This window comes from Heliangelus exortis, chromosome 1 (assembly GCF_036169615.1).
Source record: "Heliangelus exortis chromosome 1, bHelExo1.hap1, whole genome shotgun sequence".
In the NCBI taxonomy this organism is placed as follows: domain Eukaryota; kingdom Metazoa; phylum Chordata; class Aves; order Apodiformes; family Trochilidae; genus Heliangelus; species Heliangelus exortis.
This window is the reverse complement of record NC_092422.1, coordinates 8087173-8109326: the sequence shown is the minus strand read 5'-3', so window position 1 is coordinate 8109326 and position 22154 is coordinate 8087173. Positions and strand designations below refer to the sequence as shown.

The following is a 22154-nucleotide window of genomic DNA, read 5'->3' as shown; positions in this document are numbered from 1 at the left end:
GAAAATGATCCAGCACAAAACTACATGGAGCAAAAATAGTGGCTAAGTTTAGTTAACCCCATGGAGCTACATGGACTGCTAATGCCAACCAGAACTACTGACAGGGGACAGTCATCCCTTTTATGTTTAGAGAATGGAATAAACTCAGGTAAGGCAATTTGTATTAACTCAGAAAACAAAGGCTACTTTGCTTTTATTCCCACCTGACTTCCTACTTTGGTAGCAGAGAGGCAGACCTACATTAAGTCTCTTTATAGAAAGGTTTTAAGCTTCAAATCACACCATTTATATGTGTGGATTTTATCTTTAATAATGAAAGATATTATATATTATCCTGGTGACCATGACTTCTACTGCTCTCAGCATCTATTGAGACATTTTGGTCTGGAAGGGAGAGCAAAAAAAGCATCCTGGGAACAGAATTATTTTAAGTCAAAGCAAAATAGAGTTTTCTCTTTGTTTTTCAGGTCAATAAATGCTTGTTTGCAGTAAACAGGGTATTAAAATCATTCTACAATATATTCTACAAGCCAAACAGATCTGACTTTGAACAAGGTGTTTTTTCTAAAAGTACTGACATGATTCTGTCAGTTTGATCTGCTTATGATTAGGAAAAGGCTGAAGTGATTTTGAGTCAATGCAGTTTAATGACTCTTCCAATTCCCTTTTACTTTGGATGACATGGAAGATGGGAAGATTGCCTCCCCTGGGACTACTTACACTCTTTCTCTTTTCGGCCATCTTGTATGTACATGAACACAGTTTTTCTGTCCCCCTTTAAAAAATTTTTTTACAATCCATCCTTTTAAATAAATACATTTTTTCAAGCTCCAAATCACTAGAGGAAGAGCTATAAATTTCTTCTGCCTCATCTGTATTATTCTTTGTGCATAATAACAAAAAAGACAGAAAACTGCACTGAGAATTTCTTAAACTTTAAGTACAATAAAAAGACAACTTAATGTACCTCACAAACTCTATGCAGCCTGTCACAGTCTTTCCCATGTTACAGGAATGCAACATTGCTGACTTACACTAAGCTGGCTGTGTGTGACAGCTACTTTTGGGTCTTTTTCAGTGAACTGCTCCCAAACTGACTTATTGCCCACAGCTCCTTACCTGTGCATGGATTACCTCAACCTTGTCATTACTAAGCAGCTTTATGTTTTTTCAGATTGTATCTCCAGTTTGCATCTACCTGAATTCCAAGTCTGTTCTGCAAAGTAATGCAGTTCCCAGCCAGCAGGTTTACCTACACCTCTAATAACCATCTCCACTGTTACATTTATCTTTAAACATAAATATACTAAAAAATGGAGGACCTGAGCAGGTGCTTGTCAACATGGCCAATACAATTTTTCTCTGACAGCCAACTTCTGACAACTGTCCACACACTCTTCTGGAGAATTCATCAAATAACTCTGTACACCAGCAGTTCTAATTTATATTCCAGGTTGCCTCTTAGATTTTACCCAAGATATAAACAGGAGACAATTAACTTCCTCTAACATCTTACAACATTGGTAGCTTTGACCAGCACTTCAATGTTTTGGGTTGGTTTAATCAGCATTAAGACAGACAGGTGTCTAACTTCAGCCTTACAAGTTCAGTGCTCTGAGGCTATAATGCAGTGAACTCTGGAAAGTAGATGAAAATAAAGCAAGGAGAAGACTGCCAATACAAAGGTCTTAATGGATGGCAGATGAAAGGAGGAATGCTTCTTTGAATCCTTTAAATGATCAGCTTTCCCTTACAGACAGACTGTTCTTGGACAATTTCTGTAAGTAATTCGTAAGTAAAGGAATTACAGAAAAAAAGCTGCACCTTCCAGAGTTTTGCAATTACCAGGGGATCATGTGGCATGAAGAACCATGGATGGCCACATGCCACAGAAAATTCTAAGTCAAAGGGTTGTAGTCAAAGATTACTTTAGCAAGCAACTTTCCAGTCTGAGATATAATAGGGAAAATTTGAAAGATCTCCTATTTAATAGAGAAAACCATGATAAAGTGAACGACTTGTTACATATCAGGTAAGCCAAAAGAAGAAAAAGTTATTAAAATAAATGTCTTATCCAACCCCACTACTCTATGTTCTAAAAAGTAAATGCAAATGGTAAGTTGTTAAACGTGAAACTAGTTTACTCTAAAATTCAAAGAGAGTTGCAACTGCATGCATGTCAAATATTTGATATTATTTTAGATTGTAAAATCTCATTTTCTTGTTCTCTTCTATTTTCACCAAAAGGAAAATGTTATCTTCAAATCAGACATTATCTGCCATAAGGTATTTTAGAATTCACATGACAAGCAGTATTTCTGCCATTTTCAAACTATGTATGTTAGATCCCCAGGGTCCTAATCATGAGATGAGAGGAGACTCCTGAAGTAATGAGTATAATCACCAGATGATTTGAAGCATTTAACTCAGTATTTCCCCTTGTAGACCAGTTCTTGTTCCCAGCACTGGGTTTTTAGTTCCATGGAAGCACTGCACTCAACTAAAAAATATACAAGTTTTGAGATGACTATAAGCAATCAGGTAAGCTCCTAGAAACTCTGTTTAAAACAATATTTACAAAATTAAGTAGATATAGTAGCAACATACCTGAAAAAGAACATGAACAGCGCAGCTGTGATGCAAAACAAAAGGACCTACAAGAAAAAGAAACATGTTAGATAAAACATCAAACATCAACTGCATGTTCTGGATTATGGAGATTTTAGAACTGTTATTATTAAAAGTAACACTTTATTTATATGCTTCATGGACCAGAATGGAAGCTAGTCTGAATCCACCAAAAAGGATTCTCTTCTTTTAGTGGACTTCGAGTCACTCCTATGTAAGGTTAAAAAAAATACAAAACCCAAAACAGAGTAAGCAGGTCAAAAGACACAGCAAACGATGGTATTTAAAACAGTCTGGAATAAAATAACAAACTAATAATAAATCAAAAGAATGAAAACAATAAAGCAATACAATGGAAATTTAACCATTTTGTCTCTGTGGGTTTTTTTATTTGTTAAAGTACCACATTGCTAGTTTTAAATGCAGGTTGTTGAAGAAGTCTCAGCACAGACAGCTGCAGCTGCTTAACTGCAGTCCAGCAAGTTTAAGAGATAATTCTCTTCCCAAACAAGAGTATCCTTTCTAGTAGTTTACCTTAGTGTTAAACTCCCTTGGGATAATCCCATCTAGCTCCAAATCATCACTGTGGTCACACAGGAGTCAGTAAGCAAATTTAGCAGCTCTCCAGCACTGAGAGGGGAATGTCCTACTTCTTCCTCCCATCCTCTCTGCTGGGGCTCAGTGCTCTTGCCTTCTCTTTAGCACCCACACAGGATTTCACAAATGCTGAGAAAAACAAACTTAAGGAGGACAGAAGAGGAAATAAAAACTCTGGAGTTTTCTGCCAATTTGGTGAGATAAAGAGATCACTAGAAAGGTGGCAGGCAAAAGGGAAGGGGGGAGGAGGGAGAAGAGCAGAGAAGAGGAGGAAGGACAAACCCATCCTCCAGGAGATACCAACAAGCTGTTGTACCTTGACTATAGAACAGCTGCTTCAGGAAAAGCCATACCATGATTTAAATCCATAACCTGCCTTAGTCCATGCCATCTCTCCCAGATACAGCAGGAGAGAGAAAACACTGTTTTGTTCTAGATATGCTGGCTCACATTCACACCATCATTCAGGAAGCAAAAACCTTACACACAAATTGCAAGTGTTCTAGCTGAGCTTTGCATTTATTTTCAAGTGTTCAAGAAGTTTTGATCAAGATGGGGTAAAGATAACTTAAGTGAAAAGAAATGCTGGCAGCAGTGTCCATTTAAAGGTTATAAACACACAGAACAGTAGGCTGCTGGGTGTTGATACAGATCAGAAAGTGTGATAAAAATTTGAATAGGGCAAGTTTACAATGACTTTCAAAGAATAAAATCTTACAGTGAGACTATTTCCCTTTCCTAAGTCCTCTGGCATGTGACTTAAACTTAGGTCACACATGACATTATAACACTGTGTAAACTACCCTTGATTTCCTTTTCCTTCACCACTACTGTAGTATTTTGTTATTCTTCATCAAAAGCGTGAACACCTTAAATCATTTTATATTAAATCATTAGGGTAAGGCAAGGACAATGATACGTTTCAAGTCAAACTAGCAGCAAGAGCAGACATATCTAAAGTCCTACTTAGAAATATCTGCACTAACCCTTCAAAGTTCAAACAATAATCATTCAAATAACAATTACCAGTTCTTTGGATACCACTTCTGGGAGACAAAAAGGACAAGAAGCCTTAACAGCTGGAGCAATGACAACAAGAAATAAGCGAGAAATGGCAAAAAATACATTTTCTGGAGGGGAAAAAAAAACCCAACCAAACAAAAACATGCCTTTGAATAACAAAAACACTCACTTCACTAAATAATTTCCTTCTCTTGCCCTTTTTAGTTTTATTCCTCTTTAGCCTTTTTAAAAATAAGTTTGATAACAACCTAACAAGTATCTATACACATTACTAAGATTCCCTCCAATTTCTCTTTTCTCTAAGCTAAAACACCTCAGCCCTCTCAGCCTATCATTTTATGAGATGCTCCAAGACCTTATCACCTTCACAGCCCTTCACTCCAGTATGTCCATGTCTGTCTTGTACTGGGAAACGCAGCACTGGACACAACACTACAGGTTTGTCCCACCAAAGCTGAGCAGAGTCACCACCCTTGTCCTGCTGGGAATGCTTCCTGAAGCCCAAGAGGATGGTGGATTTCTTTGCAGGAAAGACCCTTTGCTGGTTTGTGTTCCATACAGTGTCTACCAGGACTTCCAGGTTATTTTCTGTAAAGCTGCTCTCCAGATGTTCCCAGTACAGACTGGCTCCTGGGATTATTGCTCCCGAGGGGCAGGATTTGGCATTTCTTTGTGCTGAATTTCATGACATTCCTGTCAACTCATCTCTCCAGCTTTTTGAGGTTCCTCTGGATGGCAGCATAACTACCTGGTGCAGCAAGGACTCCTCCCAGTTTTGCAAAACCTTCAAGCTTGCTGAGGGTGCAGCCTCCTGTATACTCAGCCAGGTCATGAATGAAGATGCTACTGATGCCAGTATGGACCAGTGAAGTATTCCACCAGTGACTGGTCTACTACTGGACATTGCTTCTCACCACAACCCTTTGAGCCTGTCAGCTCAGCCTACCCAGTTTTCAGTCGACCTCACCATCTGTCATCAATTTATCTATAAACTGTATTTTATTTGGCAGTATCTTGGCAACTTAAAGTATTTAAATAAATTGCTTAATCAACCTCTACAATTACCAAATGTCTTCCATCAGGTGTGGAAGACCTTGGCCAAGTGGAAAAAAGGAAACTGGTCCTAATTTTTGTAAATGAGAACTTCAGGGAATATTACAGTCAACCAGGCCACTTCTAATATCTACAACTATACTAGAATAGATTATTTGAAACAGTTTCTAAAAGATAACAAGACAATAAGGAACAACCAACACAATAAACAAGTAAACTAAAACTACTGTAATGTTTGTATTTGATAGATGTTTTATGGAAAGGAACAGCTGTAATTTATCTGCACCACAGTGGCAGTTGCACAGAGCTGCTCAAGAACACCACTCTGATAATTAGCAGTTGATTATCAAACTAAAAAACATTTTAACTCCGGTCAGAAAAAAGATTTTGGTTCTTTCTTTAGTAATGAATGATGGAAGAGAGATTATGTCACAAATTCACAAAATCCTTCAGAGGCCAAGTCTTCACACATGAGAATGAATTGCCCAGAGTTAACACGATGAAATGCAAATAAACAAACACGAAGTTGTTGGCAGGAGAAATCACACACATAAAAAATCACAACAAGAAACAACTGTATAAGCAATACAAGAGTATAAAAATGTCCACAGATCACAAACAAATAGATCCCAGCAATGTAATGCTGCAGAAAGCACTGTAAAATATTACAGGCTTTTTCAGAAGCAGAGGAGGCAAAATATAGCAGCATATCACACTAATGAATCTGCCAAAATACAGTGCTGGGCATTACTGTTAAAAAAAAAGCATAGACAAAACAAGACAGTTCAGAATAAGACTATGAAAACAACATGCATCTGGTGTACCACTGCTGGGAAACTGCTTAAACTAAAAAGAGAGGTGGTAGCTAGTGACAAACAGGACAACTAATTTCATAAAATTGTCATACACTGATAAATCTTTCCTCAAGTACCAAAGGGCAAAGACAGAATTAAATCAACAGCAAGAAGAACATAAGTTAGATATTAGGAAGAGCTTTCTCTACAGAGTAGTGATAAACCAGAACAAGTTGTCTGAGGTTGTGGCACCTCCCTTATTAGAGGTGTTTAATATCAGTAGAGGCAAACATTTCCTACCAGTGCTCTTGAGAAGTTTGACAATGTCTCTCCCAATATTTACACAACTGAAGGACAGCAGAAAGTACAGCCAAACCAGACTGTTCTACATGAAATGTGGAAAGCCCAGTGATGACCTTCTTATAGCACTAAGAAACAGAAGTAAAAAGGTTACCAGGCTCCAAAATTAAGCTACTTTCAAATTTAGACATATTTTTTTTTAATTTTTCCAGCTATATAGATGTTTTTATAGCATACTCAGTTCAGTATGTAATAACAATTTTAGATTTAAAAATAACTCTACTAAAACAGAAAAAATACTAATACCTGCAGAAATATAATTCTAAATAATGAGTTAATTTATGTCTTAAAATCTAATGAGCAGGAAGTCTCATTTGGGATTTTTCTTGGAGAGTTTGTCACTTTTTGATTTACGATATAAGGTCAACAAATTGTGCTCAGTAACACATAGACCTTGAAACTTCCCAGCTGCAGAAACAGATACAGCAAGCACACAATCTACATGTTTCTAATAAGAATGATGCATCCTAAGTATGTTAACCTTTTTTAAGAGATGTGCACATTTTACAAATAAAAATCCCTATGCTCCAAGACAGGTCAGCAGATTTGGTGTGAAAGGAGAGCACTGTAATTTAATTGATCATATTATACTTTACTGTACTACACCACACATTAATAAATAAAGAGGACATTTGCTTTTTCCTGATCTGCTGGTTGACAAATCAAGTATTGGTTTTTTTCCAACAAAGTTTAGCCTTCATATAAATAGCACCATGAATCAACTTTCAGCAGTTGCTGGTTTTGAAAACTAAAAAGCTCTGGCTGAAAACAGTTTCCAGCAGCCCCTGTAACACCAGCACCCCAGTAACACCAGCAGCAGCTTGAAGATGAATTCCACTCACAGCCAGACGCACAGATAAAAATCTTGGACCAGAGAAAGGAAAAATAACATTGATAAAACTTTTAAAATTATTCTCAAGTCTCGTGCATTCAGACTTTTCACGCATATTACCTAATCTCAAGGTTGCATGTATTTTCCTTAGGTATTTTTATTACAGCCAGATTTCCTGGGGTAAAAAAAGTCTCTAACAGGAGGCTGCTCATTTTCCCATAACGTCAGAATAGGAGTAAGGCTGAAGTCTGGGATGAAGTAATATAGACTCTGAAATTAAAAAGAAAACAGCACTGAAGAGACACATAACCTATATAAATGAAGACAGAAGGAGGGAATAGGAACAGATATTTGGTATCAGCTGGTAGAAGCATTTAGAGTATCACACTGACAGTTCAACACTGATCAGTGCTGATCCCAGCTCACAGAAGCCCTCAGGCTGTTTCAACCACTGGCACATCAACACCTGACTTCAAGGATATTCATGAAGCCTGAAAACCATCACCTCCTTGGTCAAACACTTTACAATGTATGTGACAGCTATATCTACACTTGATAAAAATCAATGTTACTACTCCTAAATCCTGAAGCTGTGTGCTGCAGAAAAAATAATGTTAGCTACAGTCTGTCTGAGGGAATTTCTATTGACAAAATCATGTAAAATTAGAAACCCAGTTAAAAGAAGCCTCTCCAATAATCATTGCTTGAGACAATTGGTTCCAAAAGTTACAAAAAAGGTAAATTGGATTTAATGTCAAACATTTTTTAATTAATCACTAATTCATACTTGCACAAGTACGGCCACAGTAATAAGGATTTAATCCTAATACATGTTTGATTTCTCAAACAACTAATTTTAATATAGATTTTTTAGTTTTACAAGCAAATTGTGATCTATACACACGTAACTGGGAGCTTTGTATAGTGGTCACAAATTTTTACATTTAAAAGATATGATCCAGAACAAAACCCACTACTGACTCAAGTTGCCTTTTAAAACAAACCTTTGTCCACAGAAGAGCTTACTATTGTCTCTTCTGATAGGGGTTACAAGCACCCTTTTACACCTACTTGAATAGGAGTATGGTAATTTTAGTATCTGTTATTATATCAGCTAATATTACCAGGGATGAAGGAGGATGCTCCATCAGATTTTTGCATAAATGGTCCATTCTTTAGACTTATCCCTACTTCAGACATAAGTAAGTATTATTTTTCTTCCCAAAAGACATTTTGTTTCTTTCCATGCATATTAATTGGTCTAATAAAAATCCCCTAGCTTTAACTGTAAATCCAGAGAGCTACAGAAACAGATACTGGTGCAGATCAGGGATTTGTCAACTGTTGCTTGTGGTTCCTAAATTTTATTTCAATACATGTTATTGCTCTAATAAAAATGCTTTCTACAGCTCTTATCACTAAGATCATCTCTTAAACAAGTCCCCTTCTAATAAAAAAATAATAAAATAATGGAAATAGATATGCAGATTAGTGTAATGGCCTTACAGTCCAAGATTAAAGAAATATATGCACATGGAGTATCTACCTGCACGTTATGTTAATGTAAACCATAGTGCCCCAATCAAGAACTGTCTGTAGAAAGTTGAGATGCTGTTCTCCTCCAATAATAAATACCTAGTTAAAAAGCATAATTTTTTTATAATGTCATAGTAGTTAAATGGAATGAATATCACATAATCTTTCTGATGAACTAGACAAGATACCACAAGTTATATAAGAATGTTATGTGAAAACAGGTGCTATGTTTTGCTATAATCAAATCCTTAAAATCTGATTTGATGATCACTCTGACTAATGTAAGTAGTTATTTTCTATTATTATTTAATGCCATAGGCAAGAAATAAACATAGTAAATAATTACCTGATGGAATTACTCACCACTAGCTGGGAAGGCAGTTCTTACATACATCAGCTACATCTTCACCTATACAGTCCTGCAGGAAGGACCTCAGCCCTTAACCCATGGGCTAACAATATCAGCTTTGTTTTGCCAGAGTTCACTCTATAAACAGCACTTACACTCTATCAGGATGCAGAGGAAGGCATTTTTGTAGAAAAACCAAGATAGATGGCTAGAATCTGAAGTCTGCCAAATTTATACCAGTGAGATGCAGATTTTTCCTCCAGTGACAAGATTAACAATGAAATATGATTAGACCATCTTGTGCACACTAAATAGCCAGTGCTGTGAGACTCACTGGCCAGTGTTAACCAGTATCCAACTGGTTGATTATCTGGTCTCTTGCAGAGTCAGTATTCATGAAAATAGTATTACTGATGTGTGTCTTTAAAACAAATGTATGCTAAAATATGCATTTGTGCACACCTCAGCAAAACTTTCTAAATTGATTGCTTTTATTTAAATTTCAGTATTGAATAAAATATGTACTTCAGATCTGTCAGGCAACTCACAAAAGCTATAGTGAAAATATAGGGATGGGAAAAATACACTCTAAATCCTGCAGCAGCTCCAGCACTGTTGCAACCTTCCAGCTTTCTGTCTTAGAGAACCTTGTTTCTCTCTCTGAGGCCAGAACTGTCTCACAGAATGCACCTCAGAGGACCAAAAAGTTTCTTTAGATAGGGCCAGGGTGTTTTTAATGACTAATCTCAGTATTTAGTTACAAACTCCTCAGATTTCAAGTCCCTGTGGAGACAGAAGGAGCCAACAGGGGACAGAAAGCACTCTGAGTCTCCTCAGGCACATACAGGTTGGGTATGGCCAATAATTCAAGTCCAAAATCTGACACAGATTTAACAAAACAGACACACCATAATCAGGTATGATTCTGCTGGGTACAAATGTGCACAAACTTTGGCACTTTCTGGTTATTCTGAAGTAATGTGCTACATCTCTAGTTCACGTTAATTGAGAAATTATCATCTTCCTCCTTTTAAAATTACCTTTTAAGTGGTAATCTTTATAATATCTCTAATTTCTCTACTGATGGCACCTTTCAATTCCTCAGAACTGCAGTAAGTAGCAAAAATGAGCTACCTGATTCTCAGTGTCACCACTGCTTATTAAAGAATTCACATAGTTCCTTCACAGATGCTTCATTATTCAAGTTTTTTAAACAAAGATATAAAAGGTATTTCATGTTGAAAACAGGTTGCTTGGTTCTGTACAAAATCAGAATGACTTATGGAAAATGGCAGCTTTCCTTCAATAAGCTCAAAATTCCAAGTGATCCCAAAAGACATGTGCCAACTGCTAATCCTAAAATGGAATCAACTCTCTCTAAACATTTCAAGTTATGTAATGTTTCAACTTCTTTTTATAGGAAAATCCTGTTAAATCTAATCACCTGGTATCTTTCTCTACTTGAAATTTGCTGTATTTGGGGACCGGCAAAAAATTTTGTTATAACTTGGTCATCCACATATTGATTATTTTTCTAGCTTAAGTAATTTCTGAAGCAATCCAACATTGCTGCTGCTTTAAAATTGACAGGCTCAATAAAAATGCAGAAAAAAGCTTTGTCAGATCCTTTTTGGGCACTTGGCCAATTTAGCTACACCTACACCACTTCAGCTGCTACAGGTTCTCCATTTTTTTCTGCAAGCAAGCCTTAAGCAATCTTTAGACAGATAAGATCAAAAGAAACACTAGTATGTGTTATTAAACAAGAGATTATGTAGATTCATGTTAAAGCACTGTTGTTTGATCACAACTAAATGATTAGAATTGGCAAATGCAGAAGGTCACTGAGCCAAGACATGAAGCACCTACCAGTCTCAGAAGAGCATGAAAGAATGAAAGAAAAAATTAAACCCCTTGATTTTCTAGTTCACATATTCCAAATACATATATGTACAGCTAAGCACTTCAGCACTCTTCACTTTTCTCAAAAAACACTTCTCAAGCCACTTTGCCTATTTTTCTTGTTCTCTTAACTGCAGCAACCAAAGCTACAACATACTGCAAGGGAGCCACAAAACAGCTTTTCTTGAAGCTCTTGAGGAGTCCACAGCTTTCGTGGATGAAGGACACTTGAGAGTGTTAAAGTATGAAAAAGTAACTGACAAAGGAAACAGCAGAACCTTCCTGCTGTCCCTTCCCAAAAGAGCAAAGAATTCTTTTACAGCGTATTGTATTGGAAGAGCTGATCCAGGCTCATTTCTGAAGCTAATCAACCCTTTGACACACAACTTACAGGTAGCTCCAACGCCAAGCAATGGGGACAACCTCCAGTCCTATTCTGTACCTTCTGTTTCTCCCAGGTCTCCAAATCATGTCCCAGGCTATGAAACATAAATCCTCAGCTATCAGCTTAAAACCACGATGGTACTGGGTCACCTCATAGCCACTTTCTCATGTCAAATCAAAAAGTAAAAGGCACACAAACAAAGATACACAGAGAATAACTACAGTACCTTAGTGCTACAGATGCATCAACATATTGAGGAGGGTTTCTCTTTCCTAAGTTAAAAAAATTACTTGTCTGGCTTAGTAATAATTACAAGAGAAAGAAAAAATCAGATGAAGACTCCAGCCAAAATATCACACAAACGAAAAACTACTGTCCCGAAGCAAAGTCTTCAGAATATATCACAACAAATGTTCTAAAGAGAATAGCTTTTGAAAAATAAAATCCTTTTTTTCCTTATTGTAAGGTCCAATTAAACTAAAGAAATTTTTTCCCCATGCATCTGGTTGGATGACACTACATACTCAACTGCTCAGTACAGGGACACAGAATATCACATGCATATCCTACAGTTAAAGGGGATAAATAGAAATTAAAGACATGATGCATCACAGCTCATTTTTAAGTTACTAGAAGGAAAAATGAAACACCCCCAAATTAAATTAAGTCAGTGACATCTCCACTGACCACCAAGACATTGCATCAGAATCAAGGAGGAGAGAGGTGTAAGCACAACCTTTATATTCTGAAAGTAACATTTACACGCATCTTTTTCAACACAAGCCTCTGGTAGCAACTTTTTCCCCCTTATTTTGCACTTACCAGTGTGGAAAAAAGTACAAAAGCTAGAGGCTTGGTGTGGTTCATTAGGAGGATCACACTCCATGCTTCTGCAATTTGCTCCTGTCTAAGGTCTCTGTCAGGCATGCTCACACACCCTGCCTTGCACAATCCAGCACCTTTCTCCTAAAACTGTACCTTGATCCGTGGCATCAGTACATCCAAACATGAAGAGAAACACTGTCAAATGGTTTGCTGTTGAAAGCTTACATTTGGAATTCTGACTAAAAAGGGAAAAATTAACAGCTTTAGTGATCAGTCCCTACAGGAGACCATTTTTTTGCCATATAACATGGTAAATTCTCTGCTTACACAACGCGAGAAATTTATTAAACGTGACACTGCCACGTTTTCAGTTCATTTCCCATTTCCTGGCATAGCTCAGCCTTAAGCCCCCCAACCATGCCTTTAATACTGAGGCAATCTGGGAGCTTTGGTTTTCTAGATTTACTTTGTTTTTGGAAGCCTCTTGAGAAAATCAGCACGTCCTCAGCAGGGCAAGTCTTACTACATTAGGCCTGCCTGGGTGGATGTGAACTTCAATGACTTTTGAGACTTTGCTTTTCATTATTGTGCTTTAAGTGCATAACTAGAAGCCATTTGGCAGATTTTATAGTTCATTGCTAATTGCCAGGGAGTATTTGCAGTTAAGTTGATTGTATTTTTCCAGCAGCCACAAAGAAAGTTGTCACAAAGAAAATTTTTCTACAATTTTTTGAAAACAATTTGACTAATGAAAACTCCTTGTATGAAAAACCAAACAGACCAAAGGTAAATTCCCTATCTTAAAAGGCTTCCTATTGTTTGTGAACTAGAAATCCTACCTAGACAGCTTTTCAAAGCAGGGAATCTAGAAAATTCTCCATAAAATAAATCCATAACATTTATCAGTCAGCAAAAGCATATGCCCAGTTCTGTTTAAATACCCAGGTTGTCTCTGTACAAGAACCAGGAGTAAGACAGACATGCAGCAAGGCAGGATGCCAAAAGAACTCCAAACCTTCCCACTGTGAGAGTGATCAGACACGGAGCAGTCACACAGTCACTTGTCATCCTTCACGGTGCTCAGGCACAAAAACTGAAATAGTTCAAGTTTCTTTGCCTTTAGGATACAGTCTCTCATTTGCACAAGGCTAACTGTGCTAAAGATTGGTGCAGAAACCTGTGGCACTTGATCAAATTCTTCAGAGAAGTCCTAAGAAGTCCTAAGAAAACCTAAATAAGTCTCCTTACCCTTTGCCTCACTTTTCCTTTCCAATTCATGGTTCTATAGCATGATTTCAACTATAAGTCTCCTGTACTTAAAATGCCCACTTCTGAGTACCTGCAATTTTCTCTGGTGTTGTTTTCATCAACATTTAAGATACAGAAAGGTGTTCTAACCTGACTTTGGCATAGATTTTCATCAGGAATTATGCTTGTCCTTAAAATTCCTTGTCCCTTCTCCATAGAAACCAGACAAATCAATGTTGTATCAAAAACTGGAAGGTGAAATTCTGTTTCACACAAAATCTGTTCATGCCAGCTCTTCTCCCATTAGCTGAAATGATCCTTCATTTCTTAATCCCAGCAATAAAAAAAGCTCTACAACTAGCTTCCTCTTTCTGACCACATGAGCTTGCATGCTAATCAGACAGGCAAACACAACATTTATAACCCTTATCATTGGGCAATTAACACACTTCCACAGAATAAAATATTCCTATGCTCTGAATTTAATTTCCTAAGGAAATTAGAGTTCTTTGTCAATCAGACCTCACCTCTATAATTTGTAGCCTGGTTTCAACCACAGCTACACACCTCAAAGAGAATTATCTTCCTGCAAGATCCATTGAAACTGGCAGCTGAGTGGTGGAGAGGCCAAAATTAGTGACCCCACCACCAGAAGGACTTTCTGATTGCACATGGAAGTCATCTCCTCTCATTGCTCTGCTGTTTTGCAATAAAATCACTCAAAATAATTCCAGTTAACATTTGTATTTTATACATGCAATTTAGACTTAATGAAAAAGGAGACAAAATAAAATTGTTAAGTAATACCCTAAATAAAATCCAGTGCTTCTGAATACAACACTAAACCTACACACACACTCTCAAGAAACATTAAATAATAAGAAAAATATACTTTAGTATTTGTTCTGCACATAACTCCAACTTTATCCTAAATTATGTGGCATACCTTTAAAATACACAATCTACAAGGATTACATTTTTCCACATTTCTTTAAATTCAACATGTTATGTTGGAGTAAAATATTTCTGAAATGTCTGAAACACCTCTGCTTAATTTAATTTGGGCCCCCCCAAAAGCTAAACTGCTACACTGATCTTGCTCTTTTAAATATCAATGCACTTCAAAACTACAATCAATTCTGTGAAATTAGTATCTATTTAAATTCCTAGGTATATATATGTGTATATATATATATATATATGCTTAAATTCATCACTAATCTACGCTACAAGGTCCACCACATGCATCAGCAACTCTTTGCTACTGTACAACTGGACACTACTGAACTAAACTTCAAAAATTTAGCCGTAAAGTCTACATTTAAGGTCTAAGAGTGGGTCAATGAGATCCTATGACAAGCTGATGAGTTCTTCATGACACCTCCACATTTTGCTGTGCAGATTCGCTCATCACTGGGCCAAGCTCTCACTCAGGCTGAAGCTTCATGAATTACTTTCAGGAAATGTCAATATTTGTTGTCACCACTCCTCTGCTCCGACACCTTTTTTTGCTGATTACTGCCATGTGTCTTCTGCTGGCACAGAGATGCATAGAAAAACAAATCATAGAACTGATCCATCTGCAAGTAACTATTTTCCCCTCCCAGGGACTGAAAGGAGTGGGGGCAAGCAGCTGGGGTTCACAATCACCTAAAGCAGCTTCAGCCACAGGGAGATCAAACTGTAGCCTGTTACACCCTGCAAACTCCTAACAATGGAGTCAATTCAACCAGCATGATTTGAACCCACCATCTTCATAAATTTGATGAATAAATGTGCAGCAGTTGTGAACTGCTCTAATTATGATACGCTGAAAATGCAAAAATAGAAATATACTTGAAATATAATGTTGCAAATTCAAACTACAAAAACGTTAACTTCTCTAAATATTAAATTCATATGCAAACTGAAATTTAAATCTGGATAGTTATCCTACAAGAGCATTACAAATTGAATAAATACTAAAATAACAATAAATTTTCATAGCAGTTTGTGCAGATGACTCATATTAGACTTCTGAACATAACTCCTTAGCTTGTATTATGCTTATCATCCAATATTGCTTCCTCCACCATGAGGATTTCTGCTTGCTTCTTTTTCTTCCAGAGCTCATAATCACTGAAGCATTACAAGGTTTGACATTGCCTTAGTATCCAAAAAGAAACTGCAATGGAGATTTGTCTTTAAAAGTTCACAGGTGTTGAAATAATCTTGTTGCTGCAAAGCACATGTATTAAAATACTATTCCAAGCACTACATCCTGTGCAAGGCAGAATACTGAAAGCCACTGTATCCAGTAATAACTCACGCCAGTGAAAATTATACATAGTATCAGAATGTGATGAAATTCTGATAAGCACTAATAACTAGTAAAGAGGCAAGTTTAAAGGAGTAGAAAAAAATAATGTATTTTAATACTTCAGAATGAAACAGCAGGGTTTTCCCACCATTGCAACCATCTAAGCACTACTATAAGCAGTGTATTTGATACTCAGAGGAAGATAGGTGGACATATCTTAAAATTACTAGAAATTTTAGCATGCTCAAATTTACTATAATTTAGTTGCAAGAGACAAATAGCAATTTTTCAGCCTCCAGAATTTCCTGATCCATACCTGAGCCTTTAGCTGCCCTCTCTGTTCTGCCAGGGTAACTGTGGGGCATGGGAAGGGGCAGGAAGGAGTGGGGGAAGCAAGTACTGCAGCCAGAAGAAATATATGTATGTAAAAAATTGCATTCAGGAACTGTGGGTTTCTTTTGCTAAAAATGATGTATGACTAGAAGACCTGCAAATGCAACGGTATTTTGGTGTTTACTAACTGCAGAAAAAATATTTTAAATTTATTATAATTATGTTTATGCATAAATCCTGGTATCTCGTATATGATATCCTTTAACATCAATATTTCTGTATCTGTCCATTACTTTGTCCAAGTTTTCAATATCATTGTGAACTCTACACATTTCTTTGCAAGCAGCCCTTTGAGAATGTGAGGAGGTGAAATAGGATGTAAGCTAAAATGCCTCTCACATTTCCCAAGCTAGGAGGCTCCCCAGTGTACAGCTGACAGTAGCTGTCATCGTGAGACACAGTTAACTCCTCAGGGCAACAAGGGCTCTTAACAATTAAGATTTTATGTGAGCACAACACAAAAGACATATCATCAGAATTGTTTGGAAGGGGGTGAAAGCAGAGATTATGCCATCTGCTGAATGAAGGAGCTCAGGCAGTGATGGAATTTCTTTTCAGTGAAGCTTCCTGAGAAGACACAGACACTTCTGTGTCACAGGAATGGAAGGACTTAACAAGTTGGAGAAGTTCTCACCACAGATGCCTGCCCCATCCCACAGCCAGAGGTTACCTATTATTTGGCTTTACCTGGAGTGGCTCACAGGAGTGCTTGGTGTCTGCTTTGCTGCAGAGAGCCAGGGATGGGGGTCACAGAGTTGGTGATAACTGTGTGACACAAAGCAATTTATTTTGCTTTGAAAAGCCCTTCCTTTGGTCTTTTTAACCATCTCCTACATGGACACTGAGTAGAAAGATGAGATTCTACCCAGAAACTAAGAGAAACATTATTTTAAACTTTTCTAGATAGATTCACAGTCTCTCCCTAAGATTTTATTAAAGCTTTAAGATTATCAGAAGTTAAAAGGAGAAGCTCAAAATTGATACAGAATTCAGGGGAAAAAAATAACAGTGTTTTACTGAAATACTTATTAATGTACTTTTTTTAAAAAAGATAACACAGCAAAAGCTCAGAGACCAGGAAACATGCTTTTTTCTTTTATGCAGACCTTCATTACAACTTCACTAGGATGAACTACTTACATTATATTATGCTCATATTTCTCCTGGAAGTTTCAAAATTACCCTGTTTGTTTTACCAACTGCTATTTAAATGGGAGAGATTTGTCATTACTTCTTAACACAAAAGTTAAAGATTCAGGAAAAAGCTTTGACATTATCAGAAAAGGCATATTAATGCCTATTACTTCTGCAACTGTTACTCCTACCACAATAAAGAAAAAAATAGTATTAAACCAACAAAAGTAACATAAACCAAGGTTAATATAAAACTGTAACTTTTGGCGATTGTTTAAATATTTTCTTAAATGTGTAAAAGCTGGTACAGGTATTTGCTTATGCCTAGAGACAGTTTGTTGCTTACATGGCAGCAAAATCCCAATACAGAATATGACATTCTAAAATTAATATTTAGTAAACCAACTAAAATCACCACAATTTTCTTACTCTTACACCACTGGCCTATTCTGCTCTGCACCTTCCCAGTTGCTCCATGCCTCCCCCTCCCTCAGCCCTGGCCACCCCACACAGAGGTGGGAATGGTGCCTGCACCCAGTACCTCCCAGCTGGGAGCTGTGGAGGGGGAAGGGCTGCCACAAGAGCTGTCCCAACCCTCCAGGTGACATCTCTCACCCAAGCCAGCATGAAGGTGAAGTCCCCAGGGACAATTTGCACCCCCATAATGGGATCAGACCAGTGGGAAAAGATGGAGCGAGAAGACAGGGAAAGAGACTGCAGGCTACATGGCCTACCAGATCTCAGCTGTCTGTTTCTGGAGAACTTCAAAAGTATGGTGTTATTTGAAGGTACTATGATTGTATTTTATTTTTTTACTTTAAAATATAAGAGAGGATAGATTCAAATAATATCATAAGTATACACAAAAGAACTCAGAGAAAGAACCTTAGGCACAGTTCACAAAACCTCTTTAAAAGCATATAGCTATGAGCTGGTTATCAAGACCCCCAAAAATTAATCTGCAAAGATTATTTTTATTTAAGAAAAATAATTGTTACCAGAGAAATTAATTAGAAGCTTATCTTCAAGGAAATAGCTGTCTAATCCATTGATTTAACTGCAAAGAGCACCTGCTTCCAAGAGTCTGGTGTTGCATCCCAGGAATTATCTACTGGGAACATGAAAAAGTCATTATGGGAAGATGATCTGCGTTTTTGACTGCCCATACAACCAATCATGCAGCTAAATTTAATGAGCTCTTGACATTATTGCAGAGCCTCAACAGCCAGTACACAGTTGTTTCTAATCTTGACATATTTCAGGGAACTACCCAAAAATTTAAAGGTTCTTTTAGCACTGCCTCACAAGCACTTCCCAAAATCTTAAAAAAAACAAAAACAAAACAAAAATCTTTTGTTGTTGTTTTTTGTGCATGGATCTGAATTTTATCATTTAAGTGCACCAGACCTGGAAAAATTTAGCCATGCACCTGCAAAACTAGTGTTTTGGGGTTTTTTTGAAAGGAGTAACTGATGTTAATCTTCTTCTCCAATGACCTTTTCTACATTTTAAGTAACCCATTTTTCATGAAGTCAATGAGTGTCCACTAAGCTTGCCTGGTGAGCCACAGCACAAATTCTCACAGGTGAAGAAGCTGTTTGTTTGACAGCAAAGGATGAACGTATAGATGAGTGAAATAACTCAACAAAGTCTTCTCATGATAAGAAGAAAAACTGAAGGAAAAGCACATCATGAAACCACTCAGTACTCTGAACTGATGACTTACTATGAAGGTCTTCAAATACACCACCAAATACATCAACCAATTTCTTTATGCTTTCCAGAACACATTTGCTGTCCTGTTGAACAGCCTCAGCAGGTAATGCTCTGAAGCACAAAGACACCAAGTTTTTTATCACAAGAAGACTTTGTAGAGTTATTTCACTCAACTATATGTTCATCTTTGCTTTATATAGCAAAGATCACAGGACTCCACACATGCTCTTTCATTCTGTATCTCCTGCATTTACAGCTTTCAAATGGTGCAGAAGAGCAAATTATTTCATTAGGTCCCAATGAGTCAGAGGTCTTTTTGATTAGAAGTTGGGCACTTTTGAAAGAATACAGAAAAAGGTGAAATGCACCCACAGTTGGTCGTGAAATATTTCTACTCTGTGGCTCTCCAAATTGCCACAGAGAAATTCTGAGTTTCTGAGAGGTGTGTGAACAAATGAACTGCCAACTAATCTAGTGAAATGGCTTTAAAAATGGGATTACATTGAGAAAATACTATTTAAACTTGATAGAAACCAGATGATTGCAATATGAATGAAGCCAATCAAATGCCTTTGGGTATAGGGATGACCAATTGAAAACACTCATCTCTCAGCTACTCTTAGGCAGCTTCTGCAAAAACAGTTCTAGGAACAAATTGTGGAGTCAGTCCCTCACTGCCAAAATGTTATCTTGATGTGAGTTGCACTCAATAATATAAATGAACTATGAGAACATCTAAGTGCAATGCAACAACACCATCAATGGGTTAACAAAACCAAATCCAGGAAAAAATAAATTCAAGGTAAAATTTCTTTCCTGCAATTTGCAGCAATGTAATTGAAATTAAACTGCTTTTAGTTTAAATCCTGTTATCATTGGAAACTCTTCTTAAAAAGTCAGCAGTTTTGGCTTAATTCTATTTCTGGCCTGTTTCCTCAACAGTCTCAAGAGACTTTCCTGTAAAACAGCTTAAGTGCACATCCTATTCTGTAAAATGACAGAGTGCATAATATCAGGGTATTCATCACATTTTTCTTCTTTCCCAATAGGGCATGTAAGAAAAAAATAATTAAAAAAAAATATATTAAAAAAAATTAAAATCCTAGCCAATCTCAGTGAAAGTATCCTGAAACAAAAACTTCTGCTAGGTTAATAACAGACACCTGAGACAGAGCAGATATAGGTTATGTCATCAGATTTCATTGCTCCATATTTAAGGCAAAGCTTTCACAAATACCCACTAAATCTTTCAGTAGTCTTTTTATGTCACAATTTCCAGTTATTTCAGCCATTTCTCTGAAATTCAAGAAGTAACAAAAGGATCTCATCTTTCCTTTGTTTCCTCAAAAGCAATCCAAACAAACCCCCCTGCCCAGCACCACAACCAGTTGCATTCACCTTTGCCCAGAGGCAAAAGGCATTCACAGTGAGGCCAAGAATTCCATAATTTCCAGCAGCCAAGGAGAGTTGTTCATCAGAGCATGAGCAGAAGTTCATAATCTTACAATTTAGAAAGGGCTTATTAAAAAGCTGAAGAAAAAAGAGTTTGATGCTGGTTTTATTTTCTATTCAGAATATCTTGCCTGCTTTACTACCTTTTATTACTGTTATAAGTGTTATTAAATTACTTATTAGAATTAGCTGGTGGAGACAGAAATCCTTTGAGCTTACAATTGCCCTTATCTATTCATTCCTGCTTAATTCAAAAAAGGTATTTTCAGCCTAGAGTCACCTGTTCTTTTTGTACCACTGAAGAAAATATTTGGTTTTCTCCTCCATCAGCTCTTACAGTCATATAAGTAAAATTACTCCTTAGCTGGACCAATTTCCTTTTCACACTACCCAAATACAGGTGGTGACTAAACAGAAACAGCTTTGTTAAACCACACCCATTAAAAGTAGTGAAATAAAACATGAGTAAAACAAGAAAAAGACAAAATCTGAGAAACAAGATCCCCAAACGCACTCCTTCTGCAGAAAGTATTTAAAAGAACTGAAAATAAAAGGAAGTTGGGAATGGTAGAACATTCAGCAATTCAAATTTGAACCTAAAGACCAAACTATGTGCAGCATCCTTGCAGGCTGCTCACAAATCACAGCCCTCCAGATTAAATACAGGAAACAGGAAACAGTGTGTGACCTCCCCCTGTATTTGTCATTATTTGCACTACTGTCACTATCTGCAAGGTATGGTTGACCTCACATGGACCTTAATGTTCATGGACCACAGGGAATCATTACAAAAGTGAAAACAACAGAGACAAAAGCAGAATGGAGCAGAGCAGGCAGCACATGTCTCAGTATAGCTACAATTCTGAGGAAAGGATCAGGTTACACATATTCAAGCAATTATACACCAGTGTAAAACACAGACTGATAGTTTCAGCTATCAAATTACAGGAGGGGAAAAAAAACCACTTTTAGAAATACAATGCTGTTATACACAAGTTTTAATCTGGACGATACTTTAATAGATCAGTCATGCTACAGTCAGCTGAAAGTTTGAAAATATACACAATAGTTTTAGTGAAAAAAAAAAGAACTATTGTGCTCACATCTTTTTAATGAAATCTTGCAAATAATACTTTACGATACTTTATTCACACAATCAAAATAATTCTGCCACATCACAACAGATAAAAATCATTTGGGTTAGAGGCAATAATGTTTTAAACACCTCAGATCACTTACTTGGCAATAATTACAGCTCTCTAAGGACAAAATAAATATAGAAGGAAACCCTACATATTTTTAAGAGGAGCACATAAGAATTTGATGTTCTTTGGTGAACAGATGAATAAAGAATTTACTGTCAGTAGATCCATAAAGGGATTCCAGCCAACAGGAGGAATCAAGGAAAGTAAAAGCACCAGCCATAGACTTCCAGTGGGGATTTAGAAAACTAAATTCCTTCCTGGCAGTGGGAATTACTCAGCTTCAGTGATGAGTACATCAACTTCTGCAGTGACCCAAGTTTGAATATTTAAAAGACAAATGCCTGGTCTTTACAGTGACAAAGATATTTTCAGTGTAAATCAAGGGGAAAACAACACTTTAACTGTTTCAGCTCATAAGCTTGT

The 22154-nt window shown here is 36.9% G+C and overlaps 1 protein-coding gene across 3 annotated transcripts in view; it reads right to left on the bottom strand.

Annotated features, from left to right (window-relative positions):
* TMEM135 (transmembrane protein 135) overlaps positions 1-22154 on the bottom strand; it is a 159952-nt gene that overhangs the window by 50304 nt on the left and 87494 nt on the right. For all 3 annotated transcript variants that reach the window (XM_071733317.1, XM_071733301.1, XM_071733308.1), the window contains one exon: positions 2608-2654. In XM_071733317.1, coding sequence (XP_071589418.1) covers positions 2608-2654 — 47 coding nt within the window. The remainder of the gene's footprint in view (positions 1-2607; positions 2655-22154) is intronic.